This window comes from Narcine bancroftii, chromosome 9 (genome assembly GCF_036971445.1).
Source record: "Narcine bancroftii isolate sNarBan1 chromosome 9, sNarBan1.hap1, whole genome shotgun sequence".
Taxonomy (NCBI): Eukaryota; Metazoa; Chordata; class Chondrichthyes; order Torpediniformes; family Narcinidae; genus Narcine; species Narcine bancroftii.
Genome location: NC_091477.1, coordinates 65,060,624 through 65,087,222, shown reverse-complemented (window position 1 = coordinate 65,087,222; position 26,599 = coordinate 65,060,624). Strand labels below are relative to the sequence as shown.

Sequence of the window (26,599 nt, the reverse complement as noted above, 5' to 3'; positions counted from 1 at the left end):
CCAGCTCATTCCACAGTCTCATTACCCCCCACACTGCCCCACACTAGCTCACTATACGTGTCACAATACACCCCCCACCCTGTGTCACAACAGCTCTGTCCATATTGACTCAATATTCCCCAACCTGCACCACACCAGTTCACTCCAGAGTGTCTTAATACCCCCCTCCTTGCCCCACACCAGCTTACTACCCTGCCCACACCAGCTCATTCCACAGTCTCAATACCCCCCACATTGTCCCTGACAAGCTCACTCCACTTTGTCTCGATACCCACAACCTGCCCCATACCAGCTCACTGCACAGTGTCTCAATACCCCCCTCCTTGCCGCACACCAGCTAACACCAATGTCTCAATACCCCCACCCTGCCCCACATCAGCTCATTCCACAGTCTCTATACCCCCCAACCTGCCCACACCAGCTGACTCCACAGTGTATCAACACCTCCAATCCTGCCCCACAACAGCTGACCACACAGTCACAATACCCCCCGCCCTGCCCCTCACAGTCTCTGTCCACATTGACTCAATATCCCCACAATGCACCACACCAGCTCACTCCACAGTGTCTAAATACCCCCCACCTTGACACACTCCAGCTTACTCCACAGTTCTCAATACCCCCGCAACCGCCCCAGACCAGCTCACTCCAGTGTTTCAATACCCCACTACTTTCCCGCACCAGTTCACTCGCTATTGTGTCAATAGCCCCCACCCTTCTGCACACCAGCTCACTCCACAGTGTCTCAATTCCCCCCTACCCTGCCCCACACTATCTCACTCCACAGTATCTCAATAACCCCCAACTGCCCCATACTGGCTTTCACCACATTGTCTCTATACCCTCCACACTTCCCAACACCAGCTCAGACCACATTGTCTCAATACCCCCCACTCTGCCCCACACTAGCTCACACCACATTGGTACAATACCCACACCCTGCCCCATACCAGTTCGCTCCAAAGTGTCTCAATAACACAAACCCTGCCCCACACCAGCTCATTCCACTTTATCTCATTACCACCCCACTCTGCACCACACCAGCTCCCTCAGCAGTGTCTCAATACCCCACACCCTTCCCCACACCTGTTATCTACACAGTGTCTCAAAACCACCTGCCCTGCCCCACACCAGCTCAAAACACAGTCTAAAATGCCCACCACCCTTCCCCACACTTGCTCACTGCACAGCGTCTCAATACACCACACCCTGCCCCACACCAGCTCACTACACAGTCACAATACCCCCCGCTTCACCACTCATCAGCTCTGTCCACATTGACTCAATAGCCCCCACACTGCACCACACCAGCTCACTCGATAGTGTCTCAATAACCCCCACATTGCCAACACCAGCTTAGTCGACATTGTCTCAATACAACCCACCCTGCCTAACACCAGCTCACTCCACAGTGTCTCAATACCCCAACCTTGACGCACTCCAGCTTACTCCACAGTGTCTCATATCCCCCAACTTCCCCGCACCAGTTCACTCTACATTGTCTCAATAGCCCCCACCTTGCCGCACACCAGCTCACTCCACAGTGTCTCAATTCCCCCAACCTGCCCCACTCTATCTCACTCCACAGTATCTCAATAACCCTCAATTGCCCCATACCTGCTTTCTCCACATTGTCTCAATACACTCCACACTGCCCAAGAGCAGCTCAGACCACATTGTCTCAATATCCCGCATACTGCCCCACACTAGCTCACTACACGTGTCACAATACACCCCCCACCCTGTGTCACAACAGCTCTGTCCACATTGACTCAATATTCCCCAACCTGCACCACACCAGCTCACTCCAGAGTGTCTTAATACCCCCCTCCTTGCCCCACACCAGCTTACTACCATGCCCACACCAGCTCATTCCACAGTCTCAATACCCCCCATTGTCCCTGACAAGCTCACTCCACTTTGTCTCGATACCCACAACCTGCCCCATACTAGCTCACTCCACAGTGTCTCAATACCCCCCTCCTTGCCCCACACCAGCTAACACCAATGTCTCAGTAACCCCACCCTGCCCCACACCAGCTCACTCAATAGTGTATAAATACCCCCCCACATTGCCAACACCAAATCAGTAGACATTGTGTCAATACAACCCACCTGCCCCACTCCAGCTCACTCCGCAGTTCTCAATACCTCCCACCTGCCTCACACAAGCTCACTCCACAGTGTCTCAATACTCCTCACCCTGCCCCACACCAGGTCACTCTACATTGTCTCAATACCCCCCATCCTGGCCCACACCAGCTCAGTCCACATTGTCTCAATGGCCTCCACCATGCCACACGCCAGCTCAGTCCATAGTCTCAATACCCCCCAACCTGCCCCACACTATCTCACTCAACAGTGTCTCAATACCCACCAAATGCCCCACACCAGCTGTCTCCACATTGTCTCAATACCATCCACACTGGCTGACACAAGCTGGCTCCACATTATCTCAATACCCCACCTGCCACACACCAGCTTACTCCACAGTGTCTCAAAACTCCCCACCCTAACTCGCGCCTGCTCACTCCACAGTGTTTCAATACCCCCACCCTGCCCCACATCAGCTCATTCCACAGTCTCAATACCCCCCACCCTGCCCTACACCGGCTCACTCCACAGTGTATCAATAACTCCCATCCTGCCCCACACCAGCTGACCACACAGAGTCACAATACCCCCCACCCTGCTCCTCACAGTGTCTGTCCACCTTGAATAAATATCCCCAGAATTCACCACACCAACTCACTCCACAGTGCCTCAATACCCCCTACCTTTCCCCACACCAGCTAACACCAGTGTCTCAATACCCCACACCCTGCCCCACACCTCACTCGATAGTATCTCAATACCCCCCACATTGTCAACACCAGCTTAGTCCACATTGTCTCAATACACCCCACCCTGTCCAACACCGGCTCACTCCACAGTACCCCAATACCCCCCACGTTGACCCTCTCCAGCTTACTCCACAGTTCTCAATACCACCCAACTTCCCTTCACCGGCTTACTCTACATTATCTCAATAGCACCACCCTGCCTCACACTATCTCACTCCACAGTATCTCAATAACCCCCAACTGCCCCATACCAGCTCTCACCACATTGTCTCAATACCCTCAATACTGCCCTACACCAGCTCAGACCACATTGTCTCAAAAGCCCCCACTCTGCCCCACACTAGTTCACTACATTGTGTTACAATACCACCCCACCCTGTACCACAACAGCTCTGTGCACATTGACTCAATGCTCTGCCCTGCCCCGCACCAGCTCACAACATAGAGTCTAAATACTCACCACCCTTCCCCACACTAGCTCACTCCACAGTCTCAATACATCACTCCCTGCCCCACACCAGCTCACTACACAGTCACAATACCCTCTGCCCCGCCCCTCATCAGCTCTGTCCACATTGACTTAATAGATCACACATTGCACCATACCAGTTCACTCGATAGTGTCTCAATACCCCCCACATTGCCAACACCAGCTTAGTTGACATTGTCTCAATACACCCCACCGAGACCAACAGCAGCTCAATCCACAGTGTCTCAATACCCCCCACCATGACAAACACCAGCTTACCCCCGCAACTGCCCCAGACCAGCTCACTCCAGTGGCTCAATACCCCCCAACTTCCCCGCACCATCTCACTCGATATTTTGTCAATCGCCCCCACCCTGCCGCACACCAGCTCATTCCACAGTGTCTCAATTCTCCCCCTCCCTGCCCCACACTATCTCACTCCACAGTATCTCAATAACCCCGAACTGCCCCATATCTGCTTTCACCACATTGTCTCAATACCCTCCACACTGCCCGACACCAGCGCAGACCACATTGTCTCAATACTCCCCACCCTGCTCTACACTAGCTCACTACACGTGTCACAATACCACCACCCCCACTCTGTGCCAGAACAGCTCTGTCCACATTGACTCACTATTCCCCACCCTGCACCACACCAGCTCACTCCACAGTGTCTTAATACCCCGCTCCTTGCCCCACACCAGCTTACTACCCTGCCCACACCAGCTCATTCCACAGTCTCATTACCCCCCACACTGCCCCACACTAGCTCACTATACGTGTCACAATACACCCCCCACCCTGTGTCACAACAGCTCTGTCCACATTGACTCAATATTCCCCAACCTGCACCACACCAGCTCATTCCAGAGTGTCTTAATACCCCCCTCCTTGCCCCACACCAGCTTACTACCCTGCCCACACCAGCTCATTCCACAGTCTCAATACCCCCCACATTGTCCCTGACAAGCTCACTCCACTTTGTCTCGATACGCACAACCTGCCCCATACCAGCTCACTTCACAGTGTCTCAATACCCCCCTCCTTGCCGCACACCAGCTAACACCAATGTCTCAATACCCCCACCCTGCCCCACATCAGCTCATTCCACAGTCTCTATACCCCCCAACCTGCCCACACCAGCTGACTCCACAGTGTATGAACACCTCCAATCCTGCCCCTCACAGTCTCTGTCCACATTGACTCAATATCCCCACAATGCACCACACCAGCTCACTCCACAGTGTCTAAATACCCCCCACCTTGACACACTCCAGCTTACTCCACAGTTCTCAATACCCCCGCAACCGCCCCATACCAGCTCACTCCAGTGTTTCAATACCCCACTACTTTCTCGCACCAGCTCACTCGCTATTGTGTCAATAGCCCCCACCCTTCTGCACACCAGCTCACTCCACAGTGTCTCAATTCCCCCCTACCCTGCCCCACACTATCTCACTCCACAGTATCTCAATAACCCCCAACTGCCCCAGACTGTCTTTCACCACATTGTCTCTATACCCTCCACACTTCCCAACACCAGCTCAGACCACATTGTCTCAATACCCCCCATTCTGCCCCACACTAGCTCACACCACACTGGTACAATACCCACACCCTGCCCCATACCAGCTCGCTCCAAAGTGTCTCAATAACACAAACCCTGCCCCACACCAGCTCATTCCACTTTATCTCATTACCACCCCACTCTGCACCACACCAGCTCCCTCAGCAGTGTCTCAATACCCCACACCCTTCCCCACACCTGTTACCTACACAGTGTCTCAAAACCACCTGCCCTGCCCCACACCAGCTCAAAACACAGTCTAAAATGCCCACCACCCTTCCCCACACTTGCTCACTGCACAGCGTCTCAATACACCACACCCTGCCCCACACCAGCTCACTACACAGTCACAATACCCCCCGCTTCGCCACTCATCAGCTCTGTCCACATTGACTCAATAGCCCCCACACTGCACCACACCTGCTCACTCGATAGTGTCTCAATAACCCCCACATTGCCAACACCAGCTTAGTCGACATTGTCTCAATACAACCCACCCTGCCTAACACCAGCTCACTCCACAGTGTCTCAATACCCCCACCTTGACGCACTCCAGCTTACTCCACAGTGTCTCATATCCCCCAACTTCCCCGCACCAGTTCACTCTACATTGTCTCAATAGCCCCCACCCTGCCGCACACCAGCTCACTCCACAGTGTCTCAATTCCCCCAACCTGCCCCACTCTATCTCACTCCACAGTATCTCAATAACCCTCAATTGCCCCATACCTGCTTTCTCCACATTGTCTCAATACACTCCACACTGCCCAAGAGCAGCTCAGACCACATTGTTTCAATATCCCCCATACTGCCCCACACTAGCTCACTACACATGTCACAATACACCCCCCACCCTGTGTCACAACAGCTCTGTCCACATTGACTCAATATTCCCCAACCTGCACCACACCAGCTCACTCCAGAGTGTCTTAATACCCCCCTCCTTGCCCCACACCAGCTTACTACCATGCCCACACCAGCTCATTCCACAGTCTCAATACCCCCCATTGTCCCTGACAAGCTCACTCCACTTTGTCTCGATACCCACAACCTGCCCCATACTAGCTCACTCCACAGTGTCTCAATACCCCCCTCCTTGCCCCACACCAGCTCACTCCAGAGTGTCTTAATACCCCCCTCCTTGCCCCACACCAGCTTACTACACTGCCCACACCAGCTCATTCCACAGTCTCATTACCCCCCACACTGCCCCACACTAGCTCACTATACGTGTCACAATACACCCCCCACCCTGTGTCACAACAGCTCTGTCCATATTGACTCAATATTCCCCAACCTGCACCACACCAGTTCACTCCAGAGTGTCTTAATACCCCCCTCCTTGCCCCACACCAGCTTACTACCCTGCCCACACCAGCTCATTCCACAGTCTCAATACCCCCCACATTGTCCCTGACAAGCTCACTCCACTTTGTCTCGATACCCACAACCTGCCCCATACCAGCTCACTGCACAGTGTCTCAATACCCCCCTCCTTGCCGCACACCAGCTAACACCAATGTCTCAATACCCCCACCCTGCCCCACATCAGCTCATTCCACAGTCTCTATACCCCCCAACCTGCCCACACCAGCTGACTCCACAGTGTATCAACACCTCCAATCCTGCCCCACAACAGCTGACCACACAGTCACAATACCCCCCGCCCTGCCCCTCACAGTCTCTGTCCACATTGACTCAATATCCCCACAATGCACCACACCAGCTCACTCCACAGTGTCTAAATACCCCCCACCTTGACACACTCCAGCTTACTCCACAGTTCTCAATACCCCCGCAACCGCCCCAGACCAGCTCACTCCAGTGTTTCAATACCCCACTACTTTCCCGCACCAGTTCACTCGCTATTGTGTCAATAGCCCCCACCCTTCTGCACACCAGCTCACTCCACAGTGTCTCAATTCCCCCCTACCCTGCCCCACACTATCTCACTCCACAGTATCTCAATAACCCCCAACTGCCCCATACTGGCTTTCACCACATTGTCTCTATACCCTCCACACTTCCCAACACCAGCTCAGACCACATTGTCTCAATACCCCCCACTCTGCCCCACACTAGCTCACACCACATTGGTACAATACCCACACCCTGCCCCATACCAGTTCGCTCCAAAGTGTCTCAATAACACAAACCCTGCCCCACACCAGCTCATTCCACTTTATCTCATTACCACCCCACTCTGCACCACACCAGCTCCCTCAGCAGTGTCTCAATACCCCACACCCTTCCCCACACCTGTTATCTACACAGTGTCTCAAAACCACCTGCCCTGCCCCACACCAGCTCAAAACACAGTCTAAAATGCCCACCACCCTTCCCCACACTTGCTCACTGCACAGCGTCTCAATACACCACACCCTGCCCCACACCAGCTCACTACACAGTCACAATACCCCCCGCTTCACCACTCATCAGCTCTGTCCACATTGACTCAATAGCCCCCACACTGCACCACACCAGCTCACTCGATAGTGTCTCAATAACCCCCACATTGCCAACACCAGCTTAGTCGACATTGTCTCAATACAACCCACCCTGCCTAACACCAGCTCACTCCACAGTGTCTCAATACCCCCACCTTGACGCACTCCAGCTTACTCCACAGTGTCTCATATCCCCCAACTTCCCCGCACCAGTTCACTCTACATTGTCTCAATAGCCCCCACCCTGCCGCACACCAGCTCACTCCACAGTGTCTCAATTCCCCCAACCTGCCCCACTCTATCTCACTCCACAGTATCTCAATAACCCTCAATTGCCCCATACCTGCTTTCTCCACATTGTCTCAATACACTCCACACTGCCCAAGAGCAGCTCAGACCACATTGTCTCAATATCCCCCATACTGCCCCACACTAGCTCACTACACGTGTCACAATACACCCCCACCCTGTGTCACAACAGCTCTGTCCACATTGACTCAATATTCCCCAACCTGCACCACACCAGCTCACTCCAGAGTGTCTTAATACCCCCCTCATTGCCCCACACCAGCTTACTACCATGCCCACACCAGCTCATTCCACAGTCTCAATACCCCACATTGTCCCTTACAAGCTCACTCCACTTTGTCTCGATACCCACAACCTGCCCCATACTAGCTCACTCCACAGTGTCTCAATACCCCCCTCCTTGCCCCACACCAGCTAACACCAATGTCTCAGTAACCCCACCTGCCCCACACCAGCTCACTCAATAGTGTATCAATACCCCCCCACATTGCCAACACCAAATCAGTAGACATTGTGTCAATACAACCCACCTGCCCCACTCCAGCTCACTCCGCAGTTCTCAATACCTCCCACCTGCCTCACAGAAGCTCACTCCACAGTGTCTCAATAGCCCTCACCCTGCCCCACACCAGGTCACTCTACATTGTCTCAATACCCCCCACCCTGGCCCACACCAGCTCAGTCCACATTGTCTTAATGGCCTCCACCATGCCACACGCCAGCTCAGTCCATAGTCTCAATACCCCCCAACCTGCCCCACACTATCTCACTCAACAGTGTCTCAATACCCACCAAATGCCCCACAAAAGCTGGCTCCACATTATCTCAATACCCCCCCTGCCACACACCAGCTTACTCCACAGTGTCTCAAAACTCCCCACCCTAACTCGCGCCAGCTCACTCCACAGTGTTTCAATACCCCCACCCTGCCCCACATCAGCTCATTCCACAGTCTCAATACCCCCCACCCTGCCCTACACCGGCTCACTCCACAGTGTATCAATAACTCCCATCCTGCCCCACACCAGCTGACCACACAGAGTCACAATACCCCCCACCCTGCTCCTCACAGTGTCTGTCCACCTTGAATAAATATCCCCAGAATTCACCACACCAACTCACTCCACAGTGCCTCAATACCCCCTACCTTTCCCCACACCAGCTAACACCAGTGTCTCAATACCCCACACCCTGCCCCACACCTCACTCAATAGTATCTCAATACCCCCCACATTGTCAACATCAGCTTAGTCCACATTGTCTCAATACACCCCACCCTGTCCAACACCGGCTCACTCCACAGTACCCCAATACCCCCCACGTTGACCCTCTCCAGCTTACTCCACAGTTCTCAATACCACCCAACTTCCCCTCACCAGCTTACTCTACATTATCTCAATAGCACCACCCTGCCTCACACTATCTCACTCCACAGTATCTCAATAACCCCCAACTGCCCCATACCAGCTCTCACCACATTGTCTCAATACCCTCCATACTGCCCTACACCAGCTCAGACCACATTGTCTCAAAAGCCCCCACTCTGCCCCACACTAGCTCACTATATTGTGTTACAATACCACCCCACCCTGTGCCACAACAGCTCTGTGCACATTGACTCAATGCCCTGCCCTGCCCCGCACCAGCTCACAACATAGAGTCTAAATACCCACCATCCTTCCCCACACTAGCTCACTCCACAGTGTCTCAATACATCACTCCCTGCCCCACACCAGCTCACTACACAGTCACAATACCCCCTGCCTCGCCCCTCATCAGCTCTGTCCACATTGACTTAATAGATCGCACATTGCACCATACCAGCTCACTCGATAGTGTCTCAATACCCCCCACATTGCCAACACCAGCTTAGTTGACATTGTCTCAATACACCCCACCGAGACCAACAGCAGCTCAATCCACAGTGTCTCAATACCCCCCACCATGACAAACACCAGCTTACTCCACATTTCTCAATACCCCCGCAACTGCCCCGGACCAGCTCACTCCAGTGGCTCAATACCCCCCAACTTCCCCGCACCATCTCACTCGATATTTTGTCAATCGCCCCCACCCTGCCGCACACCAGCTCATTCCACAGTGTCTCAATTCTCACCCTCCCTGCCCCACACTATCTCACTCCACAGTATCTCAATAACCCCGAACTGCCCCATATCTGCTTTCACCACATTGTCTCAATACCCTCCACACTGCCCGACACCAGCGCAGACCACATTGTCTCAATACTCCCCACCCTGCTCTACACTAGCTCACTACACGTGTCACAATACCACCACCCCCACCCTGTGCCAGAACAGCTCTGTCCACATTGACTCACTATTCCCCATCCTGCACCACACCAGCTCACTCCAGTGTGTCTTAATACCCTGCTCCTTGCCCCACACCAGCTTACTACCCTGCCCACACCAGCTCATTCCACAGTCTCCATACCCCCCACACTGTCCCAGAAAAGCTCACTCCACTTTGACTCGATACCCATACCCTGCCCCATACCCACTCACTCCAAAGTGTCTCAATAACCCCAACGCTGCCCCACACTTGCTCACTCCTCTTTATCTCAATGCCACCCCACTCTGCACCACACCAGCTCACTACACAGTGTCTCAAGCCCCCCCTCCTTGCACCACACCAGCTAACACCAATGTCTCAATAACCCTCACCCTGTCCCACACCAGCTCACTCGATAGTGTATCAATAACCCCCACATCGCCAACACCAACTCAGTCGACATTGTCTCAATACAACCCACCCTGCCCAACACCAACTTACACAACAGTATCTCAATACACCCCACCTGCCCCACTCCAGCTTACTCCGCAGTTCTCAATACCCCCCACCTGCCTGACACAAGCTCACTCCACAGTGTCTCAATAACCCCCACCCTGCCCCACACCAGCTCATTCTACATTGTCTCAATACACACCACCCTGCCCCATACCAGCTCTCTCCACATTGAGTCAATACCCTCCCTCCCAGCCTCACTCCAGCTCACTCCACATTGTCTCAGTAGCCCCCACACTGCCCCATACCAGCTCACTCCGTTATCTCAATAACCTCCACTTTTGCCCCACACCAGCTGACTCCACAGTGTCTCATTAACCCCACCCTTCCCCACACCAGCTCACTACACAGTGTCTCAAAACTACCCGCCCTGACCCACACCAGCTCACTACAGTGTCTCAATATCCCGCTCCCTGCTCCACACCAGCTTACTACCCTGCCCACACCAGCTCATTCCACAGGCTCAATACCCCCCACTCTGCCCCACACAAGCTCACTCCACATTGTCTCGATACCCACAACTTGGCCCATATCAGCTCACTCCACAGTGTCTCAATAACACCAACCCTGCTGCACACAAGCTCATTCCACTTTATCTCAATACCATCCCACTCTGCCCAACACCAGCTCACTCCACAGTGTCTCAATACCCCCTAACTTGCCCCACACCAGCTAACACCGGTGTCTCAATACCCACCACCCTTCCCCACACTAGCTGACTTGATAGTGTCTCAATACCCCCCACATGCACAACACTAGCTTAGTCCACATTGTCTCAATACACCCCACCCTGCCGCACACCAGCTCCCTCCACAGTGTCTCCTCAACCCTGCAATGCCCCACACCAGCTTACTACCCTGCCCACACCAGCTCATTCCACAGACTAAATACCCCCACCCTGCAGCAGAGAAGCTCACTCCACTTTGTCTCGATACCCACACCCTGCCCCATACCAGCTCACTCCACAGTGTCTCAATAACCCCAACCCTGCCCCACACCAGCTCACTGCACAGTGTCTCATTAACCCTGCACTGCCCCACACCAGCTCACTACGGTGTCTCAATACCCCCCTCCCTGCCCCACACGAGCTTACTAAACTGCCCACACCAGCTCATTCCAAAGTATCAATACCCCCACCCTGCCCCAGATAAGATCACTCCACTTTGTCTCGATACCCACAACCTGTCCCATACCAGCTCACTCCACAGTGTCTCAATACACCCCACCCTGCCGCACACCAGCTCACTCCACTGTGTCTCATTAACCCTGCACTGCCCCACACCAACTCACTATGGTGTCTCAATACCCCCTCCCTGCCCACACCAGCTTAATACCCTGGCCACACAGCTCATTCCACAGTCTCAATACCCCAACCCTGCCCCAGACAAGCTCACTCCACTTTGTCTCGATATCCACACCCTGCCCCATACTAGCTCACTCCACAGTGTCTCAATAACCCCAACACTGCCCCACACCAGCTCACTCCACTTTATCTCAATACCACCCCACTATGCACCACACCAGCTCTCTCCGCAGTGTCTCAATACCCCACACCCTTCCCCACACCAGCTATCTACACAGTGTCTCAATACACCACACCCTGCCCCACACCAGCTCACTACAGTAACAATACCCCCCCCCGCCCCGCCCCTCATCAGCTCTGTCCACATTTACTCAATAGCCCACACACTGCACCACACCAGCTCACTCCACAGTGTCTCAATACCCCCTACCTTTCCCTACACCAGCTAACACCAGTGTCTCAATTCTCACCACCCTGCCCCACACCAGCTCAGTCGATAGTGTCTCAATACCCCCCACATTGCCAACACCAGCTTAGTCCACATTGTCTCAATACACCCCACCCTGCCCAACACCGGCTCACTCCACAGTGCCCCAATACCCCCCACGTTGACCTACTCCAGCTTACTCCACAGTTCTCAATACCACCCAACTTCCTCTCACCAGCTCACTCTACATTATCTCAATAGCACCACCCTTCCGCACACCAGCTCACTCCACAGTGTCTCAATTCCCCGTCACCCTGCCCCACACTATCTCACTCCACAGTATCTCAATAACCCCCAACTGCCCCATACCAGCTCTCACCACATTGTCTCAATACCCTCCATACTGCCCGACACCAGCTCAGACAACATTGTCTCAAAAGCCCCCACTCTGCCCCACACTAGCTCACTACATTGTGTTACAATACCACCCCACACTGTGCCACAACAGCTCTGTGCACATTGACTCAATACCCCTCTCCTTGCCCCACACCAGCTAACATCAATGTCTCCATACCCCCCACCCTGGCCAACACCAGCTCACTCGATAGTGTATCAATACCCCCCACATTGCCAACACTGACTCAGTCCACATTGTCTCAATACATCCCACCCTGCCCAACACCAGCTTACACCAGAGAAACTCAATACACCCTACTTGCCCCACTCCAGCTCATTCCAAAGTTCCTAATACCCCCACCTGCCTCACACAAGCTCAGTCCACATTATCTTAATACTCGATAATGTCTCAATACCCCCCACATTGCCATCACCAGCTCACTCTACATTGTCTCAATACCCCCCATCCTGCCCCACACCAGCTCACTCCACAGTGTCTCAACAGAACCCCCAGTCTGCACCACACCAGCTCTCTCCGCAGTGTCTCATTAACCCCCACACCAGCTCACTACACAGTGTCTCAATACCACCTGCCCTGCCCCTCACCAGCTGACTTCATTGTCTCAGTACCCCCCTCCCTGCCTCACACCAGCTTACAACCCTGCCCACACCAGCTCACTCTACATTGTCTCAATATACCCCACCCTGGCCCACACCAGCTCAGTCCACATTGTCTCATTAGCCCCCACCATGCCGCACACTAGCTCAGCCTATAGTCTCAATACCCCCTATCCTGCCCCACACTATCTCACTCATCAGTGTCTCAATACCCCCCAAATGCCCCACACCAGCTCTCACCACAATGTCTCAATACCATCCACACTGTCCGACACAAGCTCACTCCAGATTGTCTGAATGCCCCCCCCACACCAGCTCACTCCACAGTGTTTCAATACCACCACCCTGACCCACATCAGCTCATTCCACAGTCTCAATATACCCCACCCTGCCCCACACCAGCTTTGTCCACATTGACTCAATACCCCCCATCCTGCCCCACACCAGCTCACTCCACAGTGTCTCAACAGAACCCCCAGTCTGCACCACACCAGCTCACTCCGCAGTGTCTCATTAACCCCCACACCAGCTCACTACACAGTGTCTCAATACCACCTGCCCTGCCCCTCACCAGCTGACTTCATTGTCTCAGTACCCCCCTCCCTGCCTCACACCAGCTTACAACCCTGCCCACACCAGCTAATTCCAGTCTCAATCCCCTCCACCCTGCCCCAGACAAACTCACTCCACGTAATCTCGATACCCACAACCTGCCCCATACCAGCTCACTCGATAGTGTCTCAATACCCCCCACACTGCCATCACCAGCTCACTTTACATTGTCTCAATAGCCCCCACCCTGCCCCACACTAGCTCACTCCACAGTGTCTCAATTCCCACCCACCGTTCCCCACACTTTGTCACTCCACAGTTTCTCAATACCCACCACCCTGCCGCACACCAGCTCACTACACAGTGTCTCAATACACCCCACCCTGACCCACACCAGCTCACTCCACAGTGCTTCAATACCCCCACCCTGCCCCATGCCATCTCATTCCACAGTCTCAATAACTCCCATCCTGCCCACACCAGCTTTATCCTCATTGACTGAATACCCCAACCCTACCCCACACTATCTCACTCATCAGTGTCTCAATACCCCCCAAATGCCCCACACCAGCTCTCACCACATTGTCTCAATACCATCCACACTGCCCGATACAAGCTCACTCTACATTGTCTCAATAACCCTCCCCTGCCACACACCAGCTCATTCCACAGTCTCAAAACCCCCCACCCTGCCCCACACCAGCTTTGTCCACATTGACTCAATACCCCCCATCCTGCCCCACACCAGCTCACTACAGTTTTTCAATATCCCCCTCCCTGCCCCACACCACCTTACTACCCTGCCCACACCAGCTCATTCCAGTCTCAATGCCCCCCACCTGCCCCAGACAAGCTCACTCCACAATGTCTTAATAACCCCAACCCTGCCCCATACCAGCTCACTCCACTTTATCTCAATACCACCCCACTGTGCCCCACACCAGCTCACACCACAGTGTCTCAAAATCCCCACACTCTGCACCACACCAGCTCACTCCACTTTATCTCAATACCACCCCACTCTGCCCCACACCAGCTCAGTGTCTCAAAATCCCCACACTCTGCACCACACCAGCTCACTCCGCAGTGTCTCAATACCCCACACTCTTCCCCACACCAGCTATCTATTGTGTCTCAAATCCACCTTCCCTGCCCCGCACCAGCTCACAACACAGAGTCTAAATACCCACCACCCTCCCCCACACCAGCTCACTCCACAGTGTCTCAATATCTCCCAACTTGCTGCACACCAGCTCACTCCAGGGTGTCTCAATACCCTGCACATTGCCCCATACCAGCTCACATGACATTGTCTCAATATCCCCACACTACCCCACACCAGCTCATTCCAAGTTATCTCAATACCTCCCACTCTGCCCTACACCAGCTCACTCCACAGTGTCTCAATAAACCACACCCTACCCCACACCAGCTCACTCCACAGTGTTTCATACCCCCACCCTGCCCCACACCAGCTCATTCCACACTCAATAACTTCCACCCTGCCCAAACCAGCTTTATCCTCATTGACTCAATACACCCCCACCCTGCCCCATACCAGCTCACTCCACGTTGTCTCGATACCCATACCCTGCCCCACACCAGCTCACTCTGCAGTGTCTCAATAACCCCAAACTTATCCACACCAGCTATCTGCACAGTGTCTCAAAATCCCCTGCCCTGCCCCACACCAGCTCACGACACAGAGTCTAAATTCCACCCACCCGGCCCCACACCAGCTCACTCCACCATATCTCAATACAACACACCTTGCCCCACACCAGCTCACTACACAGTGTCATAATACCCCCCGCCTGCCGCACTCCAGTTCACTACACAGTGTCTCAATACACCCCACCCTGCCCACACCAGCTCACTCCACAGTGTCTCAATATCCCTCACCTGCCCCACACCAGCTAACTCCACAGTGTCTTAATACCACCCAACCTGCCCCACACCAGCTCAATCCACAGATTCTCAATACACCCCCCTCCTGCCCCAAACATCCTTGCCGAGTTGACCAGCTTAATTTAAATTGGTTTGATATATATCCATTTATTGTCACCATTGCCAATGGTCCCTTCAATAATGCTTTAATCCAATTAAAATATTGCTCTCTTATGTTGAACTTCAGTAGTAATTTGAATGAATAATTCCATTCTACTCTGTCAAAGGCTTTCTCTGCGTCTAAGGCAACCGCCACACCCAGCCCCACACGAGCTCACTCCAGAGTGTCTCAATACCCCACTCCTTGCCCCATACCAGCTCATACGACATTGTCTCAATATTCCTACACTACCCCACACCAGCTCACTCCAAGATATCTCAATACCCCCCACTCTGCCCCACACCAGCTCACTCCACATTGACTCTAGACCGCCCCCACTCTGCCTCACACCAGCTCACTACACAGTGTCTCAATGACCCCCACACTGTCCCACAACAGTTCACTCCACAGTGTCTCAATAACCCCAACCCTGCCCCACACAAGCTCACTCCAAATTGTCTCAATACTACCCAACCCTGTCCCACAGCAGGTCTCTCCACATTTTCTCAATACCCCCCAGTCTTGCCCACACCAGCTCACTCCACCATGTCGCAATAACCCCCACACACCCCAACCAGCTCATTTCACAGTCTCAATATCCCCGACCCTGCCCCACACCAGCTCACTCCACACTGTCTCATACCTCACACCTTGCCCCAGACCAGCTCACGCCACATTGTCTCAATATCTCCCAGCCTGCCCCACACCAGCACACTCCACAGTGTCTCAATACCCCCACCCTGCCCCACACCAGCTAACTCCACATTGTCTCAATTACCCTCACCCTGCCCCACACCAGCTCACTCCACAGTGACTCCATACCTCCCACCTTGTCACACATCAGTTCACTCCACATTGTTACAATGCCCCCTGCCCCACACCAGCTCACTACACAGTGTCACAATACCCCCACCCTGCCCCACACCAGCTAATACCACATTGTCTCAATTACCCTCACCCTGCCCCACACCAGCTCACTCCACAGTGTCTCCATACCTCCCACCTTGTCACACATCAGTTCACTCCACATTGTTACAATGCCCCCTGTCCCACACCAGCTCACTACACAGTGTCACAATACCCCCCATCTGCCCCACACCAGCTCACTCCACAGTGTCTCAATACACCCCACCCTTCCCCACACCAGCTCACTCCACAGTCTCAATACCCCCCACCCTGTCCCACACCAGCTCACTCCACAGTGTCTCAATACCCCCCACCCTGCCTCATCCATGTATTCCCCTTAAACTTGAATATTTCCCACAAAGAAAGGTCAGAACTCTGTCCCACTTTCTCGGCTTCCCATCACAGCCCCAGAAGTTTGAGAGCCAACTCATGTCAAGGTACAAAGAAGTAGGTTTTTTCTTCCGATTAAATATTTTCTGGCTGTAAACAAAACAGAAAGCCACATTTAGAAAGTGATGCAGTACATTTGAGAAATATAGTCTGGCAGTTTGATAATAGCCTTCGGCTCCTGATTGTTCTAATACATTCAAGATAGGCCAAGCCATTGAATACTTTTACACAAAAGGAGGATACTGATTTACGAAGAAAGAATAACTGAATAGAAGCAGGAAACAATTTGAAATTTACTCATTTAATTTACTTATTTTGAGGAACAATGAACAGCTGAGGGAAATTATGGCAAAAAGCTGTGATAGTGACTTTCGCTGAAATGTAGTCAAGCAGGGACTAATGCACCTTTAAGAATCTGCACTTGGTGATGGATAATTACGCATGACATTATGGGTAGTGGTAGAGTTCAGAGTGAAAATGATCAAGTTTGACTCAAAACATTGTGAGAAGAATGGAGCAACCAATTTTTTTCTTGATTTCTGAGGTAGTCTGGAATTTTTAAAAATTAGTTTGTTGTTTAGCATCATGGTCAGTGCAACCCTTTTACAGTGCCAGTGACCCGGTTCCAATCTGTGTGGGTTTCCCCTGGGTACTCCGGTTTTCTCCCACACTTCAGAGATGTACAAGGTTTGCAAGCTAATTAGTGTATTTGGGCAGCGCAGGCTTGCAAGCCAGAAGGGTCTGTTACCGTGCTGTTTGTCTAAAAATATTGGGCAGAGCAAGTCTGTCTCCCATTAAAAATGTTAAGGAAATAACATGCATTTATATCTCAATCTTTATGGTCTCTGGAAGCTTCATCAACTTTTTCATGTCTTCGTTAATTTTCAAAGTTCTACTTTATTGTCAGACTACATGCATGGCATCACGTACAGCCCTGAAGTTCTCTTCCCTATGTGACAGGCGGAATTTCTACTTGTCAGTATTGCAAACTGCACTCAATAAAAGAGAAATGTGAACAAAGAAAGAAATGTTGACAAACTGTGCAAAAATATAAATATTCAGTAATAAATCATGTGCAAGGTAAGAGCACTCAAATTCAGTAAAGTAGAAACAACTGTGACTAACTTGTCAATCACCAAAGTTCCACAAAGATTGGTGTAACTTGTCATCTACTTTGCTAAGTGATGAGGAATAAATAGGACTTGGAAGTGCACTGCCCTTCCTCTAAATATTTCCTTGCAACAGCTTGAGATTCAGCAAAACCCATGATGTGGTGTGAAATCATTAGATGGTCTATGGTCGTGACAGTCATGGGTAATTGATAGGAGGCAAGACTTGGATTTCTGCCATTCCTTGGGATCACTAAAGTAGCAGAGCAGATGAGAGAAAGAGAATGAAGAGTTACAAACCAGGCTTTGTCGTTAAAGGAGATTGGTGCTGTCCCAGGGGGGCAGTTAAGGACTTTCTGGGATCCAGAATAAAGGATGTCAATACCTGAAAGGAGAAAGATAGTCACATCATTTGACACCATGAGCAAGGCCGGCAGAATGCTGGGTTAGGTTGTTGTGTAATTTATTTGGGAGGGCTGGCCAATTGGGGAAGTACAGAAATTGGTCAGATTTGCCTTTCACTGCCAAGAGTAAATTTGTTGATTCATGTGTTTTGGTCCATTCCTACTTGAAGATATAAATATCATGTTTGTATCAGGGAATGGATGGAATATATGTTTAATGAAAGGCAGTCAATTGGATTTCATGTTCTGAAACAACAAATATTCTGCAATGATTAATTTTTTGACTCTGGAGCATTTGAGTGCAGCTCCTTCGTGAGAACTCAAGGTTGGAACATTTTCTCCTCTTGCCACTGAGCTATTTCAGCTAAACACTGATATCAGTTGTTAGAAAGTGTTCATAAATGTTTCTCAGGCAGAAGAAAGAATTCAATGAAATAGAAGGACACATACCCAGGTTAACAAAGAGTGAAAAGGATTTAAGAAGTCAAAATTCCACCAAGTGTAGCAAAGCTTGCTGAACTATTACTGTAAACTCTATTCCAATTCATTAGGACTTTGTCACAGAGGTGCGTTAGAAAGTAAGAACTGTGATTAGTGGTGCGCCTCAGGGATCTGTGTTGGGGATCTGTGTATCAATGATCTGAATGATAATGTGGGAAATTGGATCAGCAAGTTTGCTGACGGCATTAAGATTGGAGGTGTTGTGGACAGTGAGGAAGGCTTTCAAAGCTTGCAGAGGGATCTGGACCAACTGAAAAAATAGGCTGGAAAATGGCAGATGGAATTTAATGCAGACAGTTATAAAGTGTTGCATTTTTTAATGACTAACCAAGGTAGGACATACACAGTAAATGGTCGGGCACTGAGTGTAAAGGTTAAAACCTTGTGTTTGTGATTTGTGGGTTATTTTATGATTTTCCCTTTAAGAAAAATGGTTGTTTTGTAGTGTTACCAATAGTTACTATGACATCATATGTCATAATATCCGAGCGGACGAAGAGATCGTTTTCATTCTTGGAATAACCATGGAAGGAGAGTAAGCTCTCTTGAGAAACTTTAAATCATTTTATTTATTATTAATCATTTATTATCATTTTAATTCATTTATATTTGTTTGAAGTTGAGTATCGTTATCATTTACAATGTGCTTTAGTTTATTCATCGTCATGAAGTGCGAAGCTATGAAAATGTTTATTCGCTTTTACCAACAAAAATTGAAGCTATTTACAGCTGCAATTATAAAGTTTATTTGGTCAATAAGATGCAGTTCAGAATATCGTTGCTTATTTTCCTTGAAGATGACATTTTCTGAAAGTGGGACACATTAGAAGGAGGGAAGTGTCATCTATACTGAGGAGAGCAGAGGAACAAATGGATCTAGGAATACAGATACACATTTCTTTGAAAGTGGTGTGACAGGATTGTAAAAATAGGTTTTGGCATATTGGCCTTCATAAATCAAAGTATTGAGTACAGTTGGAATGTTATGGTGAGGCCAAATTTGGAGTATTGTGTGCAGTAATGGTTGCAAACTATAGGAAGGGTTGAAAAAGTGCAGAGAAGATTTACTAGGATGTTGCTGGGTCTTCAGGAGTTGAGTTACATAGAAAGATTAAATAGATTAGGACTTTATTCCTCGGAATGAAGAAGAATGAGGGGATAGAGGTTTACTAAATAATGAGGGGTATAGCCAGAGTAAATGTGACTAGGCTCTTCCCACTTAGATTAGGAGACATAAATACAAGAGGACATGACTTTCCGGTGAAATGGGAAAGGTTTAGGGGGAACAGCAGAGAGTGGTGGGAGTGTGGAATGAGCTGGCATCTGATGTGGTGGATGCGGACGTGATTTTGAGCTTTAAGAATAAATTGGATAGATACATGGATGGGAGAGGTCTGGAGGGTTATGGAATGGGTGCTGGTCAGTGGGACGAGCAGAATGATGTTGCAGCACTGACTAGAAGGGCTGAATGGCCTGTTTTCTGTGCTGTAGCTTTCTATGTTTCTTAAGTAGGTAAAGGACCCCACTCCAAAAGCTGGCAATAAAATGAGGAATAGTGCTGCACTTTACATCAGCAAAGTTCAGGCCGAAAATGCTCAGAGAATTTTGAAATGAAATGCTTCCAATGAAGGAATTAATGGAGTTGCTGTGGCTGTAAAAAGGATCTGCCAATTTGACCTGAATTGTTGACTTTCAAGGTAACAAACCCTTCAGTTGATGTGACTATCTTTAGACTAATCCGACACTTGCCACATTCTATTCTCTCCACATTCCCATCTACCACTCACATCCACACTCAGGCAGTGAATTAACCCTGGAAAACTACAGTAGAGAAACAGATCTTCTGACCCATCGGTACCTTCCCGGCCATGAAACTATCCAAATTTCTCTGAAATGTCAAAAAGGGGCCTACATACACACTTCAGCTGACACTCTCTCACCACTTTGCATGAAGCTAGATTTAGATTTTAGGTTTATTGTCAGAGGACATATATAATATCACATACAATGCTGAGATTCCTTTTTCCTGCAGGTGAAGCAGAATTACCACAAAAAAAATCACATAACATACACATGTAAACAATAAATAAATGTAAACAAACTGCAATACAGAGAGGAAAAAATGTAAAGGAAGAATCCTTAAATTGGTCCCTAATTGAGTTTGTTGTTGGTGTGTTCGATGGTGGAGGGATAGCAGCTGTTCCTGAACCTGGTGACGTGGATACCTCTTTCCTGCTGGTAGCAGAGAGAACAGAGCGTGTGCTGGGTGGGGTGGATCCTTGATGATTGTTGCTGCTCTCTGATGGTAGCATTCCCTGCAGATGTTCTCGATGGTGGGGAGGGTTTTGCTTGTGATGTCCTGAGCTGTGTCCACTCCTTGTTTTAGGCCTGTAAGTTCAGGGGTATTGGTGTGCCCATAGCAGACTGTGATGCAGCAGATGTCACCCCCGCTGTTGCCTGTCTTCCTCCCAAGCTGCCAGCCTGTGCATCTTTGGAATGTGAGAGGAATCCCGCGCATTGATAGGGAAATTGCGCCAACTCCACAAATAGCCACAGAGGTGAGGATTCCATGCAGATCACTGCAGCTGTGAGCCAGCTATGTCATTCTGACACTCTCCCCACAATTTCTGCCTGACCTGCTGAGCATATCCAGCATTTTGTTTTTATTTAATGTTACAAATTTAATGACGAAGGAAGACAGTAAAATTAGGTTAATTTTGTTGATGATGTTGGGTCTCATACGTACCCTGTTTGTCCATGTACAGTGGGGCCCCACCTAAAGAGGCGACAGAGTCAACCAGCAACAAACAGTTATGCCTGGAAAGAAATAAGGCAACATCAGTGATGGGTATAGAAGAGATCAAAGTATAGGACATTTGGCCCAACATGACATTAAGTGTTATACAACCTACACCAATCCATTTACCCTCAATAGGTCCAGAGCCTTCACTACCATCTGTCTACTTTCCAACCACACTATGTGTGAAACAAACCCATTCAGATCCTCTATAATCTCCCATCTTACACCTGTGGTCTTGCACACTAATACTATGGGAAAAATATTTTTACGATCTATCCCACTCATAATTTCAGATACCTTTATCTCATCACCCATCAGCTCCTTCACTCCAAGGAAAACAATTTCAGTCTATCCAATCTCTCCTTAAAACCATAAAACTCCAATCCAGGTGAATCTCCTTGCACCCTCTCCAGCTCCATCACATCTGTCCTATGGAGCTGTGACCAGGACCACATACAATACTCCTGGCACAGCCTCAACAATTTATTTTTAAAGTTTAGACATACAACACAGTTACAGGCCCTTTAAGGTCACAAGTACATTCCACCCAATGACATTCAATTGACCTACAAACCCCTGGTACATTTTTGAAGAGATGGTGGAAACTGGAGCCTCTGGGGAAAACCCATGCAGACAAGGGGAGAACTTACAAATTCCTTTCAGTGTGGGATTTGAACCCTGGTCCCAATTGCTGGCACTAACAACATTACACTAACAGCTATGCTAAAGCTGTAAAGTGATAGCACAGCCCTTGTTTTCAGTGCTCTGGCCCAGTGGTTCTCAACCTTTTTCTTTCCACTCACATCCCACTTTAAGTATTCCCTATGCCATCGGTGCTCTGTGATTAGTAAGTGATTGCTTAAGGTGGGATGTGAGTGGTAAGGGAAGGTTGAGAACCACTGCTCTAGGCCCAATTGTTCCTGAAATATTCTGCTTGAAAAAAATTGTCATTGCCCCATTTCCTTTGGAGTTATAAAACTGTTCACATAACGAGTCAATTAGGTATGATTAAAACAATGGTTTTCAAACATTTTCTTTCCACCCACATCCCACTTTAAGGGATTAAGCAATCCCTTACTAATCACCATTGACATAGGGAATACTTAAAGTGGTGTGAGTGTGGAAAGAAAATGGTTGAGAACCACTGTACATCCTACCTTTGTTTGCCACCAAAAATCCACCATTTGCCATTGCTCTGCCCAACTTTACAGCTTCTCCATATTATTCTGAACCCTTTGTGAAACATAAAAGTTTACAGATGCTGTGATTGTAGTAAAAACACACCGAAATGCTGGAGAAACTCAGCCAGTCTTTTCAGCATCCATAAGAGACAAAGATAAATTGCTGTCATTTCGAGCCTAACCCATTCTTCAAGGAATAAGTAGAAAGATATTTAGATAACCTTCTTCATTATCTACACATCACCAGTCTTCATAATATCAGCTAATTGAGTCATCTACGAATCTTACCCAAATTCATTTAATTTGTGAATGCTATTCATTGACAACATTTAAAAAAAATTCTTGATTCAACAAAGAAAATTGGGATTAAACGAAGGCCCAACTCGAGAGAAGACCTCAGAATAGTTGGGATTGGGTGAGAGGACTGTTTTTCTGTTTGTAGCACTCATTTTTTTAAAACTGAGAATGCTGAATTACCCACTGCAGTACGAGTTGTGGTACTTCCCATGAAAGATAAGCATTGATTTGGTGTAGCACTAGCATTCCAAATTTTACTTATTTAAGGATGGCACAGTCACAGCACCAGCAATCGAGACCAGGGTTCAAATCCTGCGCTGTCTCTAGGGAGTTTATACATTCTCTCTGTGTCTGTGTGGGATATCTCCAGCTTCCTCCCACCATTCGAAACGAACTGGAAGTTGTAGGTCAATCAGGTGTAATTGAATGGCATGCGGTTGTGGGCCAAAAGGGCCTGTTACTGTACTGTTTGTCTACATTTTTTAAAAATTTAAATTTAAAAGGTCACCAAAGCAAGTTCAACAATTACTGAAATTTTCTGGATGTTTTACAGATTGGACCTTCTGTAGGCTCAGTATCAGGGTTCATGATGACAATGTTAGATATCGAACTTACAAAATTCAACTAAAGCTGGTCCAAGGTTCTCTTGAGCAATTGGTGATAAAAGCTTTCAAAGACTCTTTTATAGCCAACACAGTAAAGCTTTACCAAGTGCTCTAGCTGATATTTTTATTCACCAGAATACACAGTGGAATTCCTATTCATTTCAACAATCAAACATTTGGAAAATCTATGTAACAATTCTACAGTCAATATAGGAGTCACCACCACCTTGATACCTATGGTCCCTAGATACTACGTCTCGATCCTAAATGTTGACTGATGATTTCTCCTCACGGATACTGCCTGATCCACTGAGAATCTCCAGCATCTGCAGGTTTCCTGGTTCTCTTCCCCCTACATAGTTTGATTTATTGCACTTCAGTTTCTGATGCTTTTGGGCAGCACGGTGAGTGTAGCAGTTAACACAACGCTATTACAGCCTCAGCAACCTGGGTTCATATGGCAGCGCTGTCTGTAAGGAGTTTGAACGTTCTTCCTGTGTCTGCGTGGGTTTCCTCCGAGGGCTTCAGTCTCCTCGCACCTTCCAAAAATATGCAGGGATTGTGGTGTGTTTGTGTGGTACGAGCTCGTGAGCCAGACAGGCCTGTTACTGTGTGGTATGTTGAAATTAAATCATGCGGGATCATAATTTTATTCATAAATAGTTTTGTCGACCCCTTTGGGTGTCACTGGCTCATGTTACTGTGCTGTATGTCTGATAATTTAAAAAATGAAGCATCAACTAAGGTTTGAATTGAGGAAAAATTAAATAGCTTTTAACTGCACTTTCATCTCCCCTGAAATCAGAAAGAGAAGTTTGGTGTCTCTGAGTTCACTGCGTGGTCAGGGTACTCACTTGTCACAGAGTTGTCCTATCCCATCTATCTTCTGCACCACACCCGAGGAGGATTCCCCATGTGTCACGAAAAACAGAATGGGCTTATGCCGTACCAAAGCCTGCAAAATAAAGCAGATCTTTTTGATGCTGCCCACGCGTGGCTAAAATTAACATTGCAAACGTTAAAGTCAGAAACACGGCTGTTCCTTATGTACCCTTCAGATGCTATTTATTGCATGTGATAAAACAGAAATGCTTTTTTTTTTCTTTGGCTTGGCTTCGCGGACGAAGATTAATGGAGGGGTAATGTCCACGTCAGCTGCAGGCTCATTTGTGGCTGACAAGTCTGATGCGGGACAGGCAGATACGGTTACAGCGGTTGCAAGGGAAAATTGAAATGTAATATTACGTCAAATTGCCTTTAGTCTTCCCGGGGTCTCACACAGTCAGAGAAAGAGAAGGAAAAGGGAGTCCCCCAGAGTCTCTGCGTGTCCATGGATTCACCTCCAGCGCTCTAGTTCCATTCAATCCATTGACAACCCAGGCCCAGATCCAAAAGTGCAACTCAATGAGGAACCAAGGCCCTTCGGGAGCCCTCCTTGCCCTCAGCATCCTCTCAAATTCCATTTCTGAAACTTGGTTCTCATAAACCATTATACATTCTCCATTCTCCAAGTGTGTCTTCAAGTTGCTAGCAGCCTGCAGCAAGTGCAGGTTCCTCACCCGCAAGTCACCAACAGCTCGCCATCTGTGTGTGTCCTTCAGCCACAGAGACAAGCCCCCCCCGCTGGTCCGCCACCATGGTCAATGTCTTTAGGGTATTCTGCTCTGCCTCTTCTTTTCAATTAGGGGCAATGGGGGGGGGGGGGAGGTGTTCTCCCTATTACTGGTACCCCGCACCATTCTGCCACCCCCCTGGAGTCTTCAATCCCTTGAGGCCACCACAAAACAGAGACACCACCATTTTGGGCTCAGACCTCGCAGACACAAGATTTTAAATAAAACACCATCATTTCATTTAACAGATCATTCAAAACTTGTGTGGAGCTGTCAGCAGTTGGACTAGGTGAAAGGACCCCATGGAAGAGCAACGTCTCCGCTCCCTGCTCTCCCCAGCTTCACACCAGTGGCATTGCTGCCATTACAGCAGACCTGGCAGCACCACCGTCTATTTATTTTTTAGATCCTGGTGCTGGTTAATTTCAGTCTTTTTGCATTGGTTGTCTTCAGCTTGGCTAATAGATTCTCAGCCTAACTTCTAACGATCTACCTCACTAAGTCATTGCCCACTGTGTGTAAGAATTTGATTTTATCACTCTCTGAATAATTGAGCTAGCACCATTTATTATCATTTCTGAAGCCTTGGCTAATGAAGAGGAGGAGTAAGTAGCTCCCGTAAACAATACAACAAATTCTGTTATCATTCTGAAGGAGGCCTTTAAAACAAGAAGTCTAAGCATTATTCTGCAGTGATTCTGGTTTAACTGCATGTTGAGATACTTTCGCCCGCACCCAATGTAGTGAAAACATATTACTCGCTATTGATTATTGCTTGGGGTTGTTGGAACATATTATCTTGCTCCTACTGTGGATGCTCATGAAAGATCATTCATTTACATTTGAGCTGGGAAGACCTATTAAACCATCTAGTTTGGGTGGGCAGCCCTTGCGTCTCCATATTCTGATCAGCCAGTTCTCAGTAACCAACATTATTGAATACTGATGAAGCAGTTGTTTGCTGACAAGAACGCTGTTGGTCCAAATATCTAAACCTCAGGAGATAGTGG

At 49.3% G+C, this 26,599-nt stretch overlaps 1 protein-coding gene across 1 annotated transcript in view; it reads right to left on the bottom strand.

Moving 5' to 3' along the window:
- agxta (alanine--glyoxylate and serine--pyruvate aminotransferase a) overlaps nt 1-26,599 on the bottom strand; it is a 111,898-nt gene that overhangs the window by 63,689 nt on the left and 21,610 nt on the right. The window contains exons 4-7 of the mRNA XM_069899352.1: nt 24,831-24,931; nt 21,840-21,910; nt 18,489-18,573; nt 17,074-17,169 (exon numbers count right to left, since the gene is read on the bottom strand). Of these exons, the coding sequence (XP_069755453.1) occupies nt 17,074-17,169; nt 18,489-18,573; nt 21,840-21,910; nt 24,831-24,931 (353 nt within the window). The remainder of the gene's footprint in view (nt 1-17,073; nt 17,170-18,488; nt 18,574-21,839; nt 21,911-24,830; nt 24,932-26,599) is intronic.